The sequence below is a fragment of the Balaenoptera physalus genome (assembly GCF_965194825.1).
Source record: "Balaenoptera physalus genome assembly, chromosome: 5".
Lineage (NCBI taxonomy): Eukaryota > Metazoa > Chordata > Mammalia > Artiodactyla > Balaenopteridae > Balaenoptera > Balaenoptera physalus.
In genome coordinates, this window is record NC_138884.1 from 76,950,269 (window position 1) to 76,975,468 (window position 25,200).

Below are 25,200 nucleotides of genomic sequence, written 5' to 3' on the forward strand. Positions count from 1 at the left end.
CCCCTATACGAGAGGCATACAAATTATCATTACTCAGGCAAATAGAGCTCACGATAGCCTGACATTAGTTCAAACTAATTCACTCTCCTGACAGGCACAATGTTACCAAGCCCCAGCATGCATCCTGTTGACTTTGGCTGGGTCACCATGAGTTTTTCTTTTTGTCGTCGTTGGTTTTTGGGTTTTTTTTTCATTGAACTATAGTTGATTTACAATGTTGTGTTAGTTTCAGGTACGCAACAAAGTGATTCAGTTTTACATATATATGTATAATTGATCCTTTTTCAGATTCTTTTTCCTTATAGGTTATTACAAAATATTGAGTGTAGTTCCCTGTGCTATACAGTAGGTCCTTGTTGGTTATGTATTTTATATATAGTAGTATGTATATGTTAATCCCAAACTCCTAGTTTATCCCTCCCCCACCTTCCCCTTTGGCAACCATAAGTTTCTTTTCTATGTCTGTGGATCTATTTCTGTTTTGTAAATAAGTTTATTTGTATCTTTTTTTTTAGATTTCACATATAAGCGATCTCATGATATTTGTCTTTCTCCGTCTGACTTACTGCACTTAGTATGATAATCTCTAGATCCATCCACGTTGCTGCAAATGGCATTTTTTTCACTTTTTTTATGGCTGAGTAATATTCCATTGTATATATGTACCACCTCTTCTTTATCCATTCCTGTGTCAATTTAGGTTGCTTCTGTGTCTTGGCTACTGTAAAGAGTGCTGCAATGAATATTGGGGTGCATGTATCTTTTTGAATTATAGTTCTCTCCAGATATATGCCCAGGAGTGGGATTGTAGGATCATATGGTAACTCTGTGTTTAGTTTAAGAAACCTCCATACTCTTCTCCATAGTGGCTTTACCAACTTTCATTTCCACCAGCAGTATATATAGGAGGGTTCCCTTTTCTCCACACCCTCTCCAGCATTTATTATTTGTAGACTTTTTGATGATAGCCATTCTGACTGATGTGAGGTGATACCTCATTGTAGTTTTGATTTGCATTTCTCTAATAATTAGTGAGGTTGAACATGTTTTCATGTTCCTGTTGGCCATCTGTATGTCTTCTTTGAAGAAATGTCTATTTAGATCTTATGCCCATTTTTTGATTAGGTTGTTTGTTTTTCATCATGAGTTTTTCTAATGTTCTCTGAGCTTCCAGCTTTATTCCTAGAGAGACAGGCTTTGTTCTGGGCTCTTGTATTCTAACCCTTTAATCCACTTCATTTAGCCAAAATGTATTAAGTTTTTGCTGCTTGCCTAGCCCTAGATTAGGTAAAGAGAACAGGGAGATGATGACCTCTTAGGCTGGTCTCCCGAAGGAGTCCACAGTCTAGTAGAGGAGGTGGACTTTTTCTAAATGACTGCCATGTGGTGTGACAGTGTGTAATGGGGAAATTAAGTATAGTGCTGGTGTAGACAAAGGAGAGATTTTTTTTTTTTCCTGAGATGGGGTCTAGAAATTCTTCACAGAGGAGGAAAATCTTGAACTGGGGTTTTGATGGATCAGCAGAGGTTCTCTAGGTGCATGAGGCAGGGAGGGTCATTCTAAGGAGACACAACACAAAAGAATGTTTCCCCAAAAGCCAGTTAGGGAAATGGTTAACACCTGGAGAGTGGTGTACATTTTAAAAGCAGCAATAGATAAGGCAGGAGTGGTAGGCAAGGGCCAGATCATGTAGAGTTTTACAGGCCATGATAAGGAGCTCAGACCTTACCCCCAAGGCCATGAGGTGTCATTGGAAGGGTTTAAGAAAGGAAGTGACATGATTTTCTAGCAAGATCTCTCTAGAGGCAGTGGAGAGCTGATAGGAGAGGGGCAAGAATAGAGGCCTTGTCTTAAGATGCGTTTACAGTTATCCGGCACATCATGTCAGCTTCCACTTAGTGACTGAAGTATTAATTCTTCAAGTATAGACAGAGAGTCAGCAGCAGTAGCTGACTGATCCTTGTACAAAGTTCCATAGAGGATGACATTCAGAAGACAGAGCCTACTCTCAAGGGCTTGATCATCTCAGTACAAACAAATCTCCCTACCCTTGGGTTCCAGTCATGGAGTTCTTCCAGGTGTGGGCAACTCTTTTCACTGTCGTATGTGTGGTATCTTATCCCTCTTTTTTGAGGAGAACCAAGTAGTGGATGAAACTATTGTCATTTTAAAGGTGGAAAGCCTGAGGCAGAGGGTGCAAGGGGACTTACCTGCTTCCTCTGTCCACCAGGACAGGAAGTACATGTGGTGCTTTGGTCCCCAAGCCTGGGACTTTTGATGGTGCCCCAGTTCCAAGGTGATTCTTAACCTGATGGATGTCCATCTGCCCTATGGGGCCTGAGGTCATGCCCTGTGGAGCAGGTGGAGAACAAAACCAGAGTTACAAGAGACATTTCCCTTCTGGAGTTTATGCCATCTATTCCCAAGTTCACATGCCCAGCTCCAACTTCTCTGAACACCACACTTACATAGACAGCTGCCTACTTGGTATCTCCATGTGGCTGTCTAAAAGGCATCTCAAATTTAATGTCCAAAAGTGAACCCTTGACTTCTCCCCCCTCCACCCCTTGCCAAACCTGCTCTTCCCCTCAGTCTTTCCTCATCTCTAGAAATGGCACCACCATTTACTCAGTTACTTGGACCAAAAAGAATCTTTACTCTTCCACATCCCCTGCCTGCAATTCATCTCTCACCAACTCCATGGCTTGGATCAGCCAGGCCACCATCATCTTTGGTCTAGGCCACTGCAAGAACCTCTTAACTGGTCTCCTTGCTTCCATATTCCATGATCCTCACCTCTCTCTCCACTCAGCAGCTAGAATGACCACTTTACAGAGTCAATTCCACCATGTCGCTTTCTTGCCCTCGGCTCTCTGATGCTTCCCAAGGCCCTCAGATTAAAATTCCAAATCCTGCAGAGCCATGCTCATCTGGTCTTCAGTTGTCTCTGCAACCTCATCTTAAGCAAAGGGGAGAATTTCTGGTATTCTCCCCCTTGTTTAACCATGCTCAGTCACACTGCCTTCTTGCTATTCCTCAAACATTTTTAAGAACTTTCTCAACTCAAGGCTGATGTTCTTGCTGTCCCTCTGATCAAAAGACTCTTACAAATGTATATATAACTCCTACACTTCACTCAGGTCTCTCCTCAAATGTCACCTCCTCAGAGACACCTTCGCTGACAATCCCACTTAAAGTAGCATCTCCCATCCTCAATTCTCAATTCTGTATCCTCTAATCTTCTTGATCTTCTTTTCTTTGGCCATGCCACGTGGCTTGTGAGATCTTAGTTCCCCAATCAGGGATCGAACCGATGCCCACTGCATTGGAAGCGCTAAGTCTTAACCACTGGACCACCAGGGAAGTCCCTAATCTTCTTTATCTTCTACCAACAAATTATTGTATTATTACCTGCCAATCTAGCATAGTATAGTACAGTAGAGTATTATATCTCAAGCCCTTAGAGATATGCCTGGCAGTAATAGGCACTCAATAAATATTTGAATGAATAAGTTTAGTCAAATTATAAAAATGTATAATTATATATAATTCACATATTAATTCCATCTCATAGGGATATTTTTTGTCAATCCATTTACTGAAGAACAAGCACCAAATCCACTTTTACATTATTTGTCCCCAAGGTAGAACTCTACTTTTTGTCGCCTTGAATCTGCTCAGTTATTATTGGTTGAGCACCTTCTAAGTGCCAAGAGGTGTGTAGTACAACGGTGAACAAGACTGACACAGTCCTGGCCTCTTGGAGCTTGGAATACATTCCCACCTCTCCTCAAATACAGTTAAGTCAGCACTGAGCAGGTGGTCCAGCCTGTATGTGCCAATGGGTGAGAACAGGATATAGACAATGTTTATGAAAATATTAATCCATGGAAACGGAAGAGCCCTTGGTTTTTTCTTTGTGAAGAAACTGCACTCTGAGCATGATTTTTTTCTCCTTAAAAAGCAGACTCTTGGGTGATCATCAATTTTTTTTTCTCTGTTACACTTGTCAACTCCCTCTGCAGGTCAGTCAGTGCAGCTCACATTCTGAAGATCATCTGCCAACTATCCTTCCCAATAGGTGAAAGAAAAACTCCCTTACTCATGTCACTTGGAAAACTCTTGATTACATATGACATTCTACTTTTGTAGATTAGTAACAGAAGAGGAAAATATTTTTTCCCTGAGAAAGTTAATTTATGAAATAAAATCTTGCCTAACAGTGGAATTTCCTAAAAGATTCTTCTGCTTACCAAACAAAGCCAGTGTGCTTTATAGACAGTGGAAGAGGAGGGAGAAAAAAAAAAGCTTGGCCAAAACTAGTTGGAAAAGAAATGGAAAAAGTAGAATGCTGGGCAAACTCAGTTAAGCGATCTCAAGCATGAATTTTATTTATGAGATACTCGTAACACGCACCAGGCTGGGGCGATTAAACTAAATGCCCTTCAAAATCTGAGACTCAAATTTCCAACCAATCCTTGGCTGCATTGGCCTTGTGTGTCCACTGCATGAATCATATTTGCCTTACAAAGAAATTCCCAAGCAACATGTCCTTTTGGTCATGTTTTCTCCCACAGTCCCACACATTCTGCCTTTTTCTACATTATTTCAGGGAAAAGTTATTACAGAGAAGCCACAACTGTTTTAAATTTGACCAGCTTTACATATGTGGAGCTCTAACCTTGGCTTACTCCGCAGCAGCCCTAAGGGCCGGACTCCAGAGTTAGACAGATGGAGAGTTGTACTCCTCTCAGAGATAAACCCAATGGAGACAGAAGCTTCAATTATGGGGCAATTGCCTTATTTAGCCACTTAGTACAACTTTATATTTCTCCCTTGTCAATTTAAGCTTTTTGAGCACCATGACTAGAATCTCTCTACGAGAGTTGTTGAACTGTCTGATGTCATACCTAAAATAATAGAACAAAGATATATGGGCCAAAGGTTTGAGACCCTAGGGGGGGGAAAAACATTTCAACATCCCAAACCTGGGAGGTTCCACGTATATCTACCCAATATTCAATATGAGAATGATTTCTGCTGAGCGTTATGCCTGTTTTGAGATGCTCTCATCTACCCGCAGTTACGGATCAGTGAATTCATATTTAGGAGTTCAAATATATACAGTTAATAAATGAAGAAAGCAATGATGGATTTCAAATTTGAGTATCTCTTTTTTATGCCTTTTTATCTTAGCCAGCTTCCCAGATTTGATGCAGAAGTTGAAATAATTCAAAGCCATTTGCAGAGGTTGTGATACAATGGGTTTTCGTTAATACTGGCCCGTGTGATATTTTTTCCCCTCACATGAATTAATATTTAAATGAGAAGTTACTTCACCAAAGAACAATTGACAAGCAGCTTCTTCAGACTTTTTAAAAGAATGTGATAGGCCTTTAGACAGAGCCAGAAGTTAAATAATGGACTACTCCGTTGCCTACATTTGTTCTAAATACGTGATTCCAGCTCATGAGTTCTGGGGCAGAACTTTTGTCCCCTGGAGCCAGTAAGAATTGCCAAGAAATAAGACCTGACAGTTCTGTATGTGTGTGTGTGTGTGTTTTATAGACTAGCACAGCTAATATAAAATCAAATCCCTATCTAAACAAATTTTCTTAATGCAGTATGGTAGTAAATTTAATGCACATAAGACTAAACAGTTTTTTTAAATTTTAAAAACATTCTCTTGAGCTGAATTCTTAGAGTCCAAATGATTTTTATATAGGGCTCCAAATTCCATGCATTCATGATTAAAGTATGACTTGCAAAACTGTTCAGCCTTTCAACTCAGAATTTTATGAGTGAATCTCCTGCCCAGCTACACTCCAAATATTAGGGGATCTTGAAACTTCACTACCCTTCTCCAACTCTCATATTCCCCGACATGATTTTGTTTTGTTTTTTTACCATGGAACAGAATCAGAGTAACTTCCAGATACCATAAAAGAAATGGTGTTTGAGGACTTAGGTCATTCTGCTTACTCAGGAATTAATTTCTTATTTTGAGCTTGTCACTGACATCTGTATGACCCTGTATAAGTCCGACTGTCATCGTTAATTTCTTAGCACTTAAAAGATATGCTTCTGGGAACATAAAGATGTACCTGGAGCTAAAGTCTAGTGGGAAAAATAGATCAAATTGCTGTCTCAAATCTTCTTTTCTACCCTTGTCAAATCCTAAGGTCCTATTCAGCACTTTTCCTCAAAGCCTCCTTAATTTCCCTTTTCCTTGGCCAGACTCTGGTCACCCTTAAGTCACTAAAGTAGCTGCTGCCTCTCCAGAGAAGATACTCACAATTCTTTTCAGAATGTACCAGGCTCTATGTATGCCAGGTGCTAAAGTCTCAGTGGTGAACAAATCAACACACACCAGATCTGCTTTCACCAAGCTCATTTTATAGGGACTAGAAACAAACAGTGCACCATTAGCTCATCCTAGAGTTGTAATTCTGGAGCCCTAACTTATTGCTTAGTGAGACGTATTTTTTTTTTTACTTTTTTTATTCAAGTATAGTTGATTTACAATGCTGTATTAATTTCTGCTGTACAGCAAAGTGATTTAGTTATACATATATATATTCTTTTTCATATTCTCTTCCATTATGGTTTATCACAAGATAATGAATATAGTTCCCTGTGCTATACAGTAGAACCTTGCTGTTTATCCATTCTATATATAATAGTTTCCATCTGCTAATCCCAAACTCCCCCATACCCCCTCCCCCTTGGCAGCCACAAGTCTGTTCTCTGTGTCTGTGAGTCTGTTTCTGTTTTGTAGATAAGTTTATTTGTGTCATATTTTTGATTCCACATATAAGTGATATCATGTGATATTTGTCTTTCTCTGTCTGACTTCACTTAGTATGATAGTCTCTAAGTCCATCCATGTTGCTGCAAATGACATTATTTCATTCTTTTTTATTGCTGAATAATATTCCATTGTATATATGTACCACATCTTGTTTATCCATTCATCTGTTGATGGACCCTTAGGTTGCTTCCATGTCTTGGCTATTGTGAATAGTGCTGCTATGAACATAGGGGTGCATGTATCTTTCTGAATTACAGATTTGTCTGGATATATGCCCAGGAGTGGGATTACTGGATCATATGGTAATTCTATTTTTAGTTTTTTGTGGAACCTCCATACTGTTTTCCACAGTGGCTGCACCAACGTACATTCCCACCAACAGTGTAGGAGGATTTCCTTTTAGTGAGAGAGATTTCTGTTTCTCAAATGTTCTCTTGTTCACTGGCAGGACCGTTAGGCAAGGATTTTGTTTCTGTACCTCATTGTGCAGTATGTTGCCATGTCAACAGGAATGGCTGACAACTTTGTTATTTTTCTAGCATATCAGTGGGTAACCTTGTTCAGATGCCTCCTGTTGTCTGTATTGCCAGGTAGGGTCCGTGTGCCACATGTGATCTCAGAGCCAGGTTGCACTGCTGTGATGTGTTTCACAGCAGTGTCTTGGGAACTTCCCTGTCATCTTTCAGTTATGCAGTAATAACGAAGACAGACATCTATGGAGTTCTTGGCTCCATAGAACACAGAGACAATCCCTATGCACACGTGAAATGGCAAAATGGGAACTCCATCAGTGAGGTCCCAGGTGCAGCTGGTCCATCCAAAAAAAGTCCCTGCTCTGCTGGTCAGACCAGGATTTGTCTTCTAGGTCCAAATCTCATACGCACACCCACCTCAGCTTTATTACAGCGAATCATCAAGAGTTCATCAAGTTTTTGAGGTGACTTGAAAACATGTTAAATAGTGAAGAAACTAGGAATACTTGACCTGGAAAGGAAAAGAGATCAGGGAAGGCAATGAGAGCTATTTTCAAATAGGCTTGTCACATGGAAATTGATTTGGGGTTGCCCAAGAGGGCATGACTAGAACCAATGGGCAAGCAAGGGAAAGACAAATTTAAACTCAACCTAAGGACAAACTTGCTAATTAGTGCTGTCTAAAAAACTTGCTAATTAGTGCTGCAGTACCTTGGGACACAGTGAGTTTCTTGTCATTGGAGGCACTGAAGCATGAGCTGGGTGACAACACGGCAAGGATTTTGGAGTGGAATTAAAGCACAAACTACAGAGGAAATGTTGGATTAGATGATGTCTGCCATCTCTTCTGTAGCTGTGGCTTCCTGGCTGTGTGCAACCAGTGCTCTACAGTTCCCCGGGGCTTTGTGAGCACAAGATAGATGAACTGAAAATGATACTTGAGCCCTAGCTGGAAGGAGAGCTAAAGTGGGGCAGCCCCCAAAGGTGCAGGAAGAACCATCCCCACAGTTAAAGCTAGGCTGTCTCACTCTGGGATCCTTGGAAAAGAAACCAGTGGAGAATGAAGATGCAGGATGAATTTTTTTAAAGAAATGGTCATTAAGACCTCTGATGCTAAGGCCTGAACCAAGATGGTGGAGTAGACGGACGTGCTCTCACTCCCTCTTGTGAGAACACCAGAATCACAACTAGCTGCTGGACAATCATCAACAGGAAGACACTGGAACTCACCAAAAAAGATACCCCACATCCAAAGACAAAGGAGAAGCCACAATGAGATAGTAGGAGGGGTGATTTTGCAATCACAGCAAAATCAAATCCCATAACTGCTGGGTGGGTGACTCACACACTGGAGAACACTTATACCACAGAAGTCCACCCACTGGAGTGAAAGTTCTGAGCCCAACGTCAGGCTTCCCAACCTGGGGGTCCAGCAACGGGAGGAGGAATTCCTAGAGAATCAGACTTTGAAGGCTAGTGGGATTTGATTGCAGGACTTTGACAGGACTGGGGGAAACAAAGACCCCACTCTTGGAGGGCACACACGAAGTAGTGTGCGCATCGGGACCCAGGGGAAGAAGCAGTGAACCCAGGAGAGACTGAACCAGACCTACCTGCTAGTGTTGGAGGGTCTCCTGCAGAGGCGGGGGGTGGCTGTGGCTCACCATGGGGACAAGGACACTGGCAGCAGAAGTTATGGGAAGTACCCCTTGGCCTGAGCCCTCCCAGAGTCTACCATTAGCCCCACCAAAGAGCCCAGGTAGGCTCCAGTGTTGCGTTGCCTCAGGCCAAACAACCAACAGGGAGGGAACCCAGCCCCACCCATCAGCAGTCAAGTGGATTAAAGTTTTACAGAGCTCTGCCCACTAGAGGAACACCCAGCTCTACCCACCACCAGTCCCTCCCATCAGGAAACCTTCACAAGCGTCTTAGATAGCCTCATCCAACAGAGGGCAGACAGCAAAAGCAAGAAGAACTACAATCCTGCAGCCTGTAGAACAAAAACCACATTCACAGAAAGATAGACAAGATGAAAAGGCAGAGGGCTATGTACCAGATGAAGGAACAAGATAAAACCCGAAAAAACAACTAAATGAAGTGGAGATAGGCAATCTTCCAGAAAAAGAACTCAGAATAATGATAGTGAAGATGATCCAGGACCTCGGAATAAGAAAGGAGGCAAAGATCGAGAAGATGCAAGAAATGTTTAACAAACACCTAGAAGAATTAAAGAACAAACAAATAGAGATGAACAACACAATAACTGAAATGAAAACTACACTAGAAGGAATCAATAGCAGAATAACTGAGGCAGAAGAACGGATAAGTGACCTGGAAGACAGAATGCTGGAATTCACTGCTGCGGAACAGAATAAAGAAAAAAGAATGAAAAGAAATGAAGACAGCCTAAGGAGACCTCTGGGACAACATTAAACACACCAACATTCGCATTATAGGCATCCCAGGAGGAGAAGACAGAGAGAAAGGACCCGAGAAAATATTTGAAGAGATTATAGTCGAAAACGTCCCTAACATGGGAAAGGAAATAGCCACCCAAGTCCAGGAAGCACAGCGAGTCCCATACAGGATAAACCCAAGGAGAAACACGCCAAGACACATAGTAATCAACTTGGCAAAAATTAAAGACAAAAATTATTGAAAGCAGCAAGGGAAAAATGACAAATAACATACAAGGGAACTCCCATAAGGTTAACAGCTGATTTCTCAGCAGAAACTCTACAAGTTGGAAGGGAGTGGCATGATATACTTAAAGTGGTGAAAGGGAAGAACCTACAACCAAGATTACTCTACTTGGCAAGGATCTCATTCAGATTCAATGGAGAAATCAAAAGCTTTACAGACAAGCAAAAGCTAAGAGAATTCAGCACCACCAAACCAGCTCTACAACAAATGCTAAAGGAACTTCTCTAAGTGGGAAACACAAGAGAAGAAAAAGACCTACAAAAACAAACCCAAAACAATTAAGAAAATGGTCATAGGAACATAAATATCGATAATTACCTTAAACGTGAATGGATTAAATGCTCCAAACAAAAGACACAGGCTTGCTGAATGGATACAAAAACAAGACCCATATATATGCTGTCTACAAGAGACCCACTTCAGACCTAGGGACACATACAGATAGAAAGTGAAGGGATGGAAAAAGATATTCCATGCAAATGGAAATCAAAAGAAAGCTGGAGTAGCAATACTCATATCAAATAAAATAGACTTTAAAATAATGAATGTTACAAGAGACAAGGAAGGACACTACATAATGATCAAGGGATCAATCCAAGTAGAAGATATAACAATTATAAGTATATATGCACCCAACATAGGAGACCCTCAGAGCATAAGGCAACTGCTAACAACTGTAAAAGAGTAAATTGACAGTAACACAATAATAGTGGGGGACATTAACACCTCACTTACATCAACGGACAGATCATCCAAAATGAAAATAAATAAGGAAACAGAAGCTTTAAATGACACAATAGACCAGAGAGATTTCATTGATATTTATAGGACATTCCATCCAAAAACAGCAGATTACACTTTCTTCTCAAGTGTGCACAGACCATTCTCCAGGATAGATCACATCTTGGGGCACAAATGAAGCCTCAGTAAATTTAAGAAAATTGAAATCATATCAGGCAACTTTTCTGACCACAATGCTATAAGATTAGAAATGAATTACAGGGGAAAATATGTAAAAAACACAAACACATGGAGGCTAAACACTACGTTACTAAATAACCAAGAGATCACTGAAGAAATCAAAGAGGAAATCAAAACATACCTAGAGACAAATGACGATGAAAACACAACAATCCAAAACCTATGGGATGCAGCAAAAGCAGTTCTAAGAGGGAAGTTTATAGCATTACAAGCCTACCTCAAGAAACAAGAAAAATCTCAAATAAATAATCTAACCTTACACCTAAAGGAACTAGAGAAAGAAGAACAAACAAAACCCAAAGTTAGCAGAAGGAAAGAAATCATAAAGATAGAGCAGAAATAAATGAAATAGAAACAAAGAAAACAATAGCAAAGTTGAATAAAACTAAAAGCTGGTTCTTTGAGAAGATAAACAAAATTGATAAACCATTAGCCAGACTCATCAAGAAAAAGAGGGAGAGGACCCAAATCAATAAAATCAGAAATGAAAAATGAGAAGTTACAACAGACACAGCAGAAATACAAAGCATCCTAAGAGACTACTACAAGCAACTCTATGCCAATAAAATGGACAACCTGGAAGAAATGGACAAATTCTTAGAAAGGTATAACCTTCCAAGACTGAACCAGGAAGAAATAGAAAATATGAACAGACCAATCACAAGTAATGAAATTGAAACAGTGATTAAAAATCTTCCAACAAACAAAAGTCCAGGACCAGATGGCTTCACAGGTGAATTCTATCAAACATTTAGAGAAGAGCTAACACCTATCCTTCTCAAACTCTTCCAAAAAATTGCAGAGGAAGGAACACTCCCAAACTCATTCTATGAGGCCACCATCAGCCTGATAGCAAAACCAGACAAAAATACTAGAAAAAGAAAATTAGAGACCAATATCACTGATGAATTAGATGCAAAAATCCTCAACAAAATACTAGCAGAATCCAACAACACATTAAAAGGATCATACAACATGATCGAGTGGGATTTATCCCAGGGATGCAAGGATTCTTCAATATATGCAAATCAATCAATGTGATACACCATATTAACAAATTGAAGAGTAAAGACCATATGATCATCTCAATAGATGCAGAAAAAGCGTTTGACAAAATTCAACACCCATTTATGATAAAAACTCTCCAGAAAGTGGGCATAAAGGGAACCTACCTCAACATAATAAAGGCCATATATGACAAACCCACAGCAAACATCATTCTCAATGGTGACAGCCTGAAAGCATTTCCTCTAAGATCAGGAACAAGACAAGGATGTCCACTCTCACCACTATTATTCAAGATAGTTTTGGAAGTCCTAGCCATGGCAATCAGAGAAAAAGAAATAAAAGGAACACAGATGGGAAAAGAAGAAGTAAAACTGTCACTGTTTGCAGATGACATGATACTATACATAGAGAAGCCTAAAGATGCCACCAGAAAACTACTAGAGCTAATCAATGAATTTGGTAAAGTTGCAGAATACAAAATTAATGCACAGAAATCTCTTGAATTCCTATACACTAATGATGAACAATCTGAAAGAGAAATTAAGGAAACACTCCCATTTACCACTGCAACAAAAAGAGAAAAATACCTAGGATTAAACCTACCTAAGGAGACAACAGACCTTTATGCAGAAAACTATAAGACACTGATGAAAGAAATTAAAGATGATACCAACAGATGGAGAGATATACCATGTTCTCAGATGGGAAGAATCAATATTGTGAAAATGACTATACTACCCAAAGCAATCTACAGATTCAATGCAATCCCTATCAAATTACCAATGGCATTTTTTATGGAACTAAAACAAAATATCTTAAAATTTGTATGGAGACACAAAAGACCCTGAATAGCCAAAGCAGTCTTGAGGGAAAAAAACGGAGCTGGAGGAATCAGACTTCCTGACTTCAGACTATACTACAAAGCTACAGTAATCAAGACAATATGGTACTGGCACAAAAACAGAAACATAGATCAATGGAACAAGATAGAAAGCCCAGAGATTAACCCATGCACCTATGGTCAACTAATCTACGACAAAGGAGGCAAGGATATACAATGGAGAAAAGACAGTCTCTTCAATAAGTGGTGCTGGGAAAACTGGACAGCTACATGTAAAAGAATGAAATTAGAACACTCCCTAACACCATACACAAAAATAAACTCAAAATGGATTAGAGACCTAAATGTAAGACCAGACACCATAAAACTCTTAGAGGAAAACATAGGAAGAACACTCCTTGACATAAATCACAGCAAGATCTTTTTTGATCCACCTCCTAGAGTAATGGAAATAAAAACAAAAATAAACAAATGGAACCTAATGAAACTTCAAGGCTTTTGCACAACAAAGGAAACCATAAACAAGATGAAAAGACAACCCTCAGAATGGGAGAAAATATTTGCAAACGAATCAACAGACAAAGGATTAATCTCCAAAATATATAAATAGCTCATGCAGCTCAATATTAAAAAAAAAATCACTCAATCAAAAATTGGGCAGAAGACCTAAATAGACATTTCTCCAAAGAAGACATACAGATGGCCAAGAAGCACATGAAAAGCTGCTCAACATCACTAATTATTAGAGAAATGCAAATCAAAACTACAGTGAGGTATCACCTCACACCAGTTAGAATGGGCATCATCAGAAAATCTACAAACAACAAATGTTGTAGAGGGTGAGGAGAAAAGGGAACCCTCTTGCACTGTTGTTGGGAATGTAAATGGATAGAGCCACTATGGAGAACAGTATGGAGGTTCCTTAAAAAACTAAAAATAGAATTACCATATGCCCCAGCAATCCCACTACTGAGCATATACCCAGAGAAAACCACAATTCAAAAAGACACATGCACCCCAATGTTCACTGCAGCACTATTTACAATAGCCAGGTCATGGAAGCAACCTAAATGCCCATCGACAGACAAATGTATAAAGAAGAGGTGGTACATATATGCAATGGAATATTACTCAGCCATAAAAAGGAACGAAATTGGGTCATTTGTTGAGATGTGGATGGATCTAGAGACTGTTATACAGAGTGAAGTAAGTGAGAAAGAGAAAAACAAATATCATATATTAACGCATATATGTGGAACCTAGAAAAATGGTACAGATGAACCGGTTTGCAGGGCAGAAATAGAGACACAGATGTAGAGAACAAACGTATGGACACCAAGGAGGAAAGCGGCGGGGGGATGGGGATGGTGGTGGTGGGATGAATTGGGAGATTGGGATTGACATGTGTACACTGATGTGTATAAAATGGATGACTAATAAGAACCTGCTTTATAAAAAAAAAATAGAGAAAACCTATTTATTAGGTTTATAGATGTGTGCAATTTAAAAAAAAAACACTACTGTTACCTTGAAGAAAAAAAAAAGATATATAAGAAAATCGCTGATTGTTAGTGTGTTGGTGTTTTATTCAGTAAAATTACCAAACTCTTATTGCTTTTCATAGTTTAACAGTTAATTCTCTTGGCTTATAGCTGCTATTGAAAAATCACAATCCCTCTCTCAGATTCCAGACCTGAGCCAGTCTTAGACCCAGAGTCTATCAAATACAGTGGAGTCTATGACCTCTTGAGGATAGAAACTATAATGCCATGGGAAGAGTTATATAGCAGCAATTTCTTTCAATCTTCCCACAGAGTGACCTATGGCTGGGACATTCCTTCGAAGGGATAGGCAGAGTTATTGCATCTTGCACCTGACATGTAACATTCTATTATATACTACAATGTCTTTGGAAACAAAAAATAAAAAAAAAAAAAAAAAAAGACCTCTGATGCTAATGGATGGAGCACTAAGTGGAGACGAACTCTGTAAATAGCTTATTATTATAAATCCAAATACAGCTCTTATCTCTGTAAGAAGAGGGACCTCCAGTCAAGCGTGTCTGTACTGTGTCATAAAGGGGGCCGTGTACATGGTCTGTCTGCTGTGGGCAGCACAATCTCAATGCCCAACAGTCAGTTTGGGGTCCTCTGTTTTATGTGTTTGTGTAGAACTATACCCTGTGGCATTGAGGGGGCACGAGTGTGGTAGCTCTTAACTGGATATTTTATGAAGCTAATATATCAACGCAGTGACCAAACCCACATGAATTACAGTTTACCAAATGTTTTTTTTAAGCATATGCATATATATGTCTATGGTTTAAAAGCAGCAAATGCTGGAGTACATTTGGTTTAACTCCAATCTTCCTTCGCAAATGAATAGGTAGAGCCTTCGGCTAGGTCACACCTTGAAGTACAGGTACTCTACCAACTCTTGCTCTGCCCTAGTTATTACTGGCTAAGCAGCCACCACATGGACCCATGCAACACTGGGTCAGTACAAAGTCTCACTCGGCTCCAAAGCACAGCTCGGCAAAATGCCTCTCCCGGCCCCTTGTGCAGTGGCATCTTTGATTTACATCTCTCTGTGAAGCTTCTGGTCCGTGTTGCATCCTGACAATATGAGCAGTTCTTATCAACCATAGTGGATTTTGTAGAGAAAAGAGCCATTTCCAAGCTGAACCCGATGGAAGATGCTTGCCCTGTGAGGCATTAGTGTAGCGCTCTCAGACTCTTCCTTCCAGCTGTAAGAGATGGGATCGTATTATTTTGAAATGGGCTAAATAGAAATGAGGCTGCCGGCCTATGGCTGCCTTCTGTGACCTCTGCTTACTCCCATTGTATAAACATTATAGGCAGTTTTGAGTCAAATCTCAAAAGAGCAGAGAAAAAGTCATTAAACGAAACAAAGACAAGGCTTTCCATGAGAAATGCTACTCGGTTTTAGCCCTCTGGTTTTCTCTGAATATGAGATTTGTCCTGTTTTTTTCAGCTAGAAGCAATTGGTCCCACCTCAGGAGACTCCTTTGTGTGCTACCCATATCTCTTTCCTGGCACCTGCTTCTGACTCTCCCTGAAGTAGGACAAGCTCCCTGAGGGCAGGAGCCATGTTCCCAAGGCTCTTAGTGCAGTGGCTGGTCCAGAGCAGGCACCTGTCAGCCACAGGGACAGAATGTTTGTAGAAGAGACATGCCGACAAGCGGAGATCCACAGGGGAGAACATGGAGGCCATCAGAATCCCTTCCCCCTAGCCAAGGAAAGGAGAAGAGGGAGTTAATGCTTGGGCTCTTAGAGTAGAAAGAAAACGATACCGCAGCCAGGCTGTGCAACTGGTAACCACTGTGTCCAGAATTTGTCTAGATCAAAATCTAGAATGTTTAAGGGAGAGAAGAGGAGAGAGGAGAGGAAAAAGTAAAAAGGGTTTACCTCTAGCCTGGTCTGCCACTTGAAGGAGTCACAGTTGTTAAACAGTCCTTTTGCCCAAATTACAGCATCCCAAGAAATGCAAGAAAGATGCTGTGCTCCCTCTTCCTTTGAGTGTTTTTGTTTTTTTTAATTTATTTTTGTTTGTTTATTTATTTTTTGGCTGCGTCGGTCTTAGTTGTGCCATGCGGGATCTTCACTGAGGCATGCAGAATCTTTCATTGCAGCGCCCGGGCTTCTCTCTCGTTGTGGCGTGTGGGTTTTCTCTTCTCCAGTTGTGGTGTGTGGGCTCTAGGGCAGGTGGACTCTGTAGTTGTGGCGCACGGGCTCCAGAGTGAGTGGGCTCTGCAGTTCGCAGCACGCAGGCTCTCTAGTTGAGGCACGCGAGCTCAGTAGTAGTGGCCTATGGGCTTAGGTGCCCCGTAGCGTGTGGGATCTTAGTTCCCCAACCAGGGATAGAACCCATGTCCTCTGCACTGGAAGGCGTATTCTTTACCACTGGACCATCAGGGAAGTCCCGAGGTTTGTTATTTAAATGACAGGCCTGCTGCCCCCATCTTCCTGGCACAGATTATGTGAGTATGAAATAAACAAGCTCCTGCCATTCTCTCCTTCATTCAGTCTTTCTGTGACTCGCCTCTTCTCACACTCAGCCCACACTCACACCAGTGGAAAGAAAGGCTATCTGGTGCTAAGGGCCATTTCTCGACACTGAATCCAGCTGGTCCTGAGAATTAGAGCCAGGATAAACACATTAGCCCATTTTCCACCTTCAACTTCAAATGCTCGGAAAGAAAGAGCATCAAATAGAATCTCTCTGAGAGCAATTTATAAGGTGGCTGGTAAGAGCTGGGGATCCAGCCTTGCAGGGAATTTATTTCCAAGTAAGTTGATACCAGGGCTATTTATTGGGGTGTATTCCTGCCAAAGTCGGCATTTGAAAATCCAGTGAGAAATTCGTGCTGGAAAATGTGAATTAAATAGTTCTTAGGCTACATCTTGGCATTTGGGATTTTGCCTAGTAAGTTGATTCAGTATGTAAAAGTCTCAGATTTTCTCAATTATTATGAGGTGGTTGGGCCTGCTGCTTCTGCTGCTGGTCCAAAATGCACATGGTACAACATGTGGGCCTGGACACAAACACACCACCACCACCGAGATCCTTCAAAACGTCGGAGTTTCCCTGAAGATAAGGAACACATCTGGGCTCAGCAGTTGAAGTTTTGACTTGAACGTTTGCCACTTCTTATCTTTTAGTAATTTTTCCTTCAGAAAGTTCCAAATGAGATAACCTCATTTGGACAAGTGAGGCCTACGGTATAAAGAAAGAGACAGTTATTACAAAATACTCTTCCAAGAACTGAGTTTAGTTGGCTAATACCATAGTTCTTCATATCAGCTTACTTCATTATTGTTTCCTGGGCTTGTTATTTTTATCCTGTTCCGACACAGGCTTTTTATATGATGAGAGACACCAGGGAATTCAAGATAGGCAAATGAGCGGAGGAAGGGTATGTAAGTGATGACTGGGCAGGGCAGCGGAGGTGATGGTCAGGCTTGATGTGAAGAAGACTGAGTGAAGGACCTAAAGTTTCTTTGTAGGGTTTCCTACATTTATGTGAAATGAGTCAACTCTCCTGGCCCACCATCCACCATGATGGATGTTTACAATAGACACTGCACTTTCGCAGGTGTTTTTAAGCATTCATCTAACGTATAGCCACCCAACTGATGACCCCTAAGCTTCTTCAAGAGATCGCCGAGAAGAGACATTAATATAAGAATGTAAAGTCATGACGGTTTGGGCTGGACCACTGTGGGGATTTGATTTATTGGTGGGTTCTTATTGCTTAAGGTTTTAAGACAAGGTCCCTGTTCCGGAGAGTGGGAGTGAGTTATGGGTCATGCGAAGGAAGCTGCAGAGAGGCAGGAAGCGAATATCTCCACTCGCATTGTCTGAGCCCATGGAGAAGAGCGTGGACTTTCCATGGTCTCCTTTCACGACCTGACTTGTCCATGGTATGACAACCGTGCCTGTGAAGGAAGAGGGCAGGCGGGCCGCTGTCCATCTGCGCTGTGATGCTGAGCCGTCTGGGGATGAGATGTAGAGGGGAACGCCTAGAACTTATTCCTCTCTTCTCCGCCTTCCTTGTCCTCAATCCTAGCCTTTCCTGGTTTCTAATCAAATCTAGTCATGACTTAGCCACGGTCAGCTTTTACTCAAGTGACAGGGAGGTCAGCAGACTGCTTCATCTTGGACCATCAGGGAGCCTTGTTATGGATGTTTCACAGGTCCAAGGTCTAGTCTATCTGGCCTGCAGATCTGGAACCTCAATAGTCAGCAGTTCTGGAATAATGACCCACACTCTCAGACACAAGTGAAACTCATCTGTGGCAGAGAGCCAATAGGTAAATTTACGGTGTGCAATGTACCTTCCTAATAATCAGTGCATTTGCTATTTGCAGTGCTCTGTCCAAGTGTCAGGGTACATAGCAGAGAGGACTAGTCATCACAATTAGTGGCTGTCACATAAAAAAGGATCAAGGCAAAGGCCTTTAATCAGGCTGCATTATAACCTGCCGTCATCCTCAGATTTCTGAAACGCTCATCCTTTCCAATGCCCAAATGTTTGAAACTGTCAGACACAGGATTCCTCTTCCTGCAGTGGTAGTGTTGCTGCCACCAACTCCATTTCTTTCTCTTTATTGTTTACCTGTGGTCTTAGACCTTTGATCTGGGATTTGGGCTGGGCTACCACTTTATGCTGTACATTCTGCTCTAGCTGGAAAGTCCTACAGACATGGCCTGTGTGCAGTGGAGCCCATTCATTAAAAATAAATTAGCAATGTCCAACAGTGTCTTTTCAAAGACTGTTGAATGAGTCAAACCTTCCCTAGTTTTTCCCTTGAAGCGATGTTCATTACCCGATTTAGGGATAAAGGAAATAACTCAAGTTCTTGCCAAATTACAAAGCGGGCATGGCCAAGGAAAATACTAGAAATAATTTTTTTTCATTAAAAAAGGTAAAACCAAACTCATATCTTGGTAAGCCACTGGTGCTGGGTGCTTTGAATGGAAGCTCAGAGTGGCTAACACCTGTGTCTTATCACACAGGCCAGTGAAAGGCGCGTTCACCTCGTCGTGTCCCGCCAGCTTCGGCAGCAGAGTCCTGACATCTTTCAGGAAGCTGGCTGGAACAGCAGCGGCAGCCGGTCCCCAGGGCCAGGGGACAGGAGCAACCCTCCCAAGGTGAGGCCCAGCCAGGGTATGTCCACAGCTCCTGCAGGGAGCTCTTTCTTGGGAAGGCTGCATACTTGAACATTTTTAAGTGTCACCTCTGGACTTCATCACTTAAACACTATTTGACTTGTCTTGTGAAATGGAAAGCCCCAAATCCCATCTTCGAGAACTGGTGAGATAACAGGTGTCTTTCATCCAAGCAGGAGAGAGGAAGGTGCATGAGAGTTTTGAAACCTGATCTTGAAAACCAGACCTCATATGGGGACCTAATTTCTAGCCTAAGCCAGATGGATGTCGTGTTTTTCCAACAGGCATTTTGTTTGAGGACTGCTCCCATTCACTTTGAAATGAAACAAGAGGTTTGCTTGGTTTCTAGTTTTTGAAGTTCCCAGTCTGCCTGAAAATTAATGATTCCCCTTTAGTAAGTTTGTTTTTGCAAGAAGGACCCAGGAAGATAATAAAAACACTTGAAGTTCATGTAACATTAGGGAGTGGTGGGATTGGGACAAACCAGAGAGCATATGTCCTTACGGCGTTAAATTCCAGAAAAATTTTAAAACACTGTGGATGAAGCGGAATGCATCTCTAGGCAGAATGCCTCCTTCAAGGCAGCAAAATGTAGCCTATCTTTAAGTGAGGTGACTGACTCAGCGCGATATGTACTTCTGTCATGGCTTTTATTAGAGGCAATACTGTAACCTCTCCATTTGGATGGGTATCTAAGCAACACAAACCTTGTTTAGTGCAAATTCAGAGTCTTATAGCCTTGGCTCGGCATCCTGTTGTGATGGCAATGAGTTTCTAGCCATCATTCCTCCTGGGACCTGGTTTCATTAAATCACTTGTCACTAAAATCTTATAGGTAGCCCATTCTTCTTGCAACAGAGATTAAGGAATACCTACATTCTACATAAGGCTGTGTTTCAGTTTGGAATAACTCATGAGTTTGAGTTTTTGAGCAGTGGATACAGAAACAGTACTCAAATTTTTGATTTTGGAATACCTCTGCTTTACATACTGTCAACTGCACAGCCTACAAAGCTACACCACCTCTCCTTTCTCCAGCCAGCCAGACAGCCATGCCCCATAAATCCATAAATTTCAGGTTTATTTACAATAAACAATCTAGAAAAACCAAGTACCTCCTGCTAAAACCTTTTATGGATAAGGACTCCCTGGTGTCTTTTTGCTAATAAATACCACTAGTGTTTAAATTAAACCAATGGTATTTTTTTTATTATTATTATTTTTTAATTTCTTATGTGTTTCTTACACAGGCTTTTTTTTTTTTTTAATTTTATTTATTTATTTATGGCTGTGTTGGATCTTCGTTTCTGTGCGAGGGCTTTCTCTAGTTGCGGCAAGCGGGGGCCACTCTTCATCGCGGTGCGCGGGCCTCTCGTTGCAGAGCACAGGCTCCAGACGCGCAGGCTCAGTAACTGTGGCTCACGGGCCCATTTGCTCCACGGCATGTGGGATCTTCCCGGACCAGGGCTCGAACCCGCGTCCCCTGCATTGGCAGGCAGATTCTCAACCACTGCGCCACCAGGGAAGCCCCAATGGTATTTATTAATGGAAAACTAGCTTATTAGCTCAGTTAATTAAAGTTTTAATCTAATTATAGTTGAGGTAACTAGACCATATTATATTCTGGTTCATTACACCACTAAGAATGCAGCTTCCACCAGCACTGTGGGCTTTAAAATCCCTTCTGCCTAACCATCATGAATGATGGAAATAGCCGGGGTAATCTGATAAAATTTTTGCTGCAACCTCCTGTCATGTGTCCAGTTCCTGGAAAACATATATAACAGACTGGCCTAGTGGGAAATTGTAATTATTTTCATTTTAATTTATAGTTCTATCTGCCTTCTGAAATACACACACACACACACACACACACACACACACACACACACACACACACACTGGCATATTTAAAATTAAACTTAGACATATAGACATTTGATGATTTAGTTTTTTATGATCCTACTAAAGTTTTGTTTTATTTAGGAAGCAACATGGCTTTTTGAAAGTGGGAGCTTAAATGATTCAAAGAAATACCAAAGAAGGCAAACCAAGATTTGTGAGACGTTTTTAGCCAATTGAAAAGTTAAAGAATGATAGGCACCAAATTTAGGAGTGTGGTTACGTCTGTGGGAGAGGAAAGGGAACGTGACCAGAGGAAAATCACAGAGGGACTTGAGCTGCACACAGAACCTGTATTTCTGATGCTGCGTTGCAGAGTACACGGGTAGGTCATTATGTTCATCTTTATACTTTTATTATACGTCTGAAATGTTTTCTTTTAAAAATCCCAAGCGAACATTCCATAACGTATTTTAAGAGCTGAATGATGAGTATACAGGTGCCCATGATACTTTTTAATCAGTTTGAACTGTGTCATAAAAAATTATATTTTTGAACATTAGGGAATATTCTGAGGTCTCCACAGTAGGGAAGGGGGTGGGGACAGAACACGGGTGGAAAAGAAGATCTCTGTCGTATGTAGCTCTTCTTCTCCCAACCAAAGTTAGGCAACTCTGGGTGTGAAGGGTTCGGGGTGTCGGGGGATGATGACTTGGGTTTTTCTGTCCCTAACATGGATCTCTCTCTGGCGGGGAACCCAGTGGCTGTCGGAGACACAGGACACCTTGATTTGGGGGTAGCCCAGACATTCGTGCTGCGCACAGCTGTACCAGCTCGACAAAGCATGCCTGTGCTCAGTGCAGCGAGACTGCTTGGTGAGCACTGAGGAGGTGTGATGGAAAGACTTTGTCTCCAGGGACTTGTATCTGAAAGCACAGACAGCACACCTCTGCAGCCAGGAGGACATAGCTTTCAGCATTCAAATCTTACATGTCATGTATTTTATTTGACAGCATCAAATTTGGTTTGAGTTCTCTATTCAGTGAGACAAATTCTTTCTGGAATAATTGGGTAATTAATTCTTTCATGTGTGTTTTTCCACCGTCACCTGAAACTTGATAGATTAATTTATATCACGTGTTTAAATGGTACCTCTAAAAGCAGAGCGGTGTACAGGGGAGAGCAAGGATTTAGGGTCAGACATCCTAGATTTCTGCACTCAATCTTTCTCCTGCCAGTTGCGATTCACTGATCAAATTTTTTTTTAATGGTGAGCCTCGGTTTGCCTGGCCTGACACATGGAAGTAAACAACAAATAATTTTTTCTTTTCCTAAAGGAGTATCTGGCCAGTCTGTACATTATTCAGGCAATATTTATTCATGACAAAATAATTAAAGCCTCAGTAATACTCCCTATTAACTGGAGTGGCAGGAGAGAAGCCAATGGAACTTCTGGAATATTTCATAGGATATGTAATTTTGCTGCTTTCACATGAATTTAGTAACACATTTTTTAACCAAAGTATTCTCAGATAAAAGCCATATCTTCCATTTAACTGCATTTCTTTTAGCCACAGGTTTGCAGCATGTGGGCATTCTGACCCATTTTATAGATGAAGTCAGAGGAACCTGGAGTGATTACAGTGTTATAAAATCTCTCGCTTATTACTGTTAGAACCCAAATAGCAACAAACGATGTTCAAACTTCCTACTAGAAAGGCAATTAAATTATCGGAATTTTTTTCACCTGGGTAAACATTATAAATACTGTATTGCTAAAACCCAGTACTGGATGAATTGTGGGAAATTAGCATTTTCACAGCATATTGTTGAGATTATAAATGATAGAGCTGTTTCAAAGGTAATTTATCAATATCTATCAAAATGTTAAACGCTCAGGCTCTTTGATTTAGCAGTTATACTTCTAGGACATTAGCCTGAAGAAATATTTACACAAGTGCACAAGATATGTGTGTCTAAGGATATTCACAGTGACACTGTTTAATTTTGTGAAAGACTGTAAAAAACCCAAAAGGTCATTAATGGTGCATATGGCATATTCACACGATGAAATACTAGGCAGCTGTTCAAGAAGAGATAAAGTGTGTGTGTGTGTGTGTGTGTGTGTGTGTGTGTGTGTGTGTATTTACATCAAAAAGATGTCCTTATTTTCCAGAGCATTCCATATGTGTATAAGGCATCACCTTGAGAGATTGACTAACTACCCCTACAATACCCCAGGCCCCCTGGAAATAATGGAGTTAAGCCCTTCTTTGAGAGCACAGGGAGTAAATGCCTTATGAATATCCCCAGAAACAAGCTGAAGCAGCAGGGCAGCCTGTTGGAGTCTCTGGGTTTAGAGCTTTGCCCTGAGTTGGCATTTCAGAACTGCCTGCATCTCCAAGCTGGGATCTTTTGAGAGCTATTTGTGGTTAAAGGAAGAGACATCCTGAATCTAATTGCTTTTTAAAAAGGAAAAGTCATGTACTAAGGACAGATCTTGAGATCCCCTCCAAGTCTACTCCTTTGCCTCAGCTGGAATGCTAGGACCACTATGTTCATACTGTTACTTGCTTGTCTTGTCTTGAAACTTTTCTCTGAAGAAAGCCCCATTTCAGTTTTACAGCCCTCATCTGACAACCAGTCTCTACAGGGCACTTCAAAGTTCTAAGGTTTATATAAACACAGCCCAGACCTTACAAGTACTAATTGTAACATATACCTTGCTATAATCTTAATTTCCAATTTATTATTCTATTACTATCAAAAACAATGTGGCAATTTGCAATTCATCCATCCATTTATTCGACAAACATGTACTTACCATCATCAATGTGTTAAACACAATGTTCAGGGCTAGGGATACAGTCACAGGGCATTACTGTATACAATAAGGCCATTAAAACAGACGTGGGTTATTTAAAACCATAGGAAATCATCAGACAATAAATGCACAAAAATCCTAGGCTTGCTTCATAATGAAGCATTAAAAATTGATTCTGCCCCACTATTCATAATTAAGTTATCATTGTAGTGAAATTATTAGGTTATACTTAGTTGACAGTTACGTGAAGTTGGGGATATATTGACTTAATATTTTACCTCATCTATTATGGTTAATTAAATGATTCATTAAAAAAAAAAAAAAATACCATAGACCATAATACAGTCAGTTATTCTGTAGCTTGTGTTTTCTTTTTAAAAAATTTTTCCAGCTTTCTTGAGATATGATTGACAAACACTGTATATGTTTAAGGTATACATTGTGATGTTTTGATATACATATGCATTGTGAAATGATTTCCCCAATCAAGTTAATTAGATAGGTTGTGTTTTGTAGATAAATTGCAAATAAATTTCCACTGCTGTATTAGCTGAAAAAAAAAAAAAAAAATTGATTCTGTACATGCAAGCATTAGTTCTATATGATGTCAACCATCAAATTTACAGAAGTTTAATTATAATTCATTTGATTTGTTGCATAGATAATATATTCACAGGGTTCAAAAAATGGAAAGTATATATTAAGTTTCTCACCCTTCCCTGATCTGCCCAGTTTCCCCCTCCACCCCCATGAAACCACTTTTTCCTCCAGAATTTCTTTATGAAAATGCAAATATCAGTACAAATTCTTATTTCCCTCCTTTTTTTTTTTTTTAAATGAAAGGTAGTATACTTATATTTTGTTCTGTAGCTTGGTTATTTTTGTCAGATGTGTTTTTAAATTTTCTTTCTTTAGATAGAACTATAAGCTATGTTTTGAACCATAGACTTCTTTGAGGTTTGATCAAGGGTTATAAGTATTTATTTGCAGTGCAAATGCCCACCTAGTCTCCTAGGTCACTGC

At 40.6% G+C, this 25,200-nt stretch overlaps 2 protein-coding genes across 9 annotated transcripts in view; one reads left to right on the forward strand and one right to left on the reverse strand.

The window, feature by feature from the left end:
• Positions 1-25,200, reverse strand: part of FIP1L1 (factor interacting with PAPOLA and CPSF1) — a 313,257-nt gene that overhangs the window by 207,727 nt on the left and 80,330 nt on the right. The gene's annotated exons all lie outside the window — the stretch shown is intronic.
• The window catches only part of LNX1 (ligand of numb-protein X 1), a 229,478-nt gene that overhangs the window by 191,874 nt on the left and 12,404 nt on the right, over positions 1-25,200 (forward strand). For 6 of the 7 annotated variants that reach the window (XM_082462246.1, XM_082462242.1, XM_082462241.1 and 3 more), the window contains one exon: positions 19,359-19,493. The exons of the other annotated variant lie outside the window; for it this stretch is intronic. In XM_082462246.1, the coding sequence (XP_082318372.1) occupies positions 19,359-19,493 (135 nt within the window). The remainder of the gene's footprint in view (positions 1-19,358; positions 19,494-25,200) is intronic. 7 annotated transcript variants of the gene reach the window in all.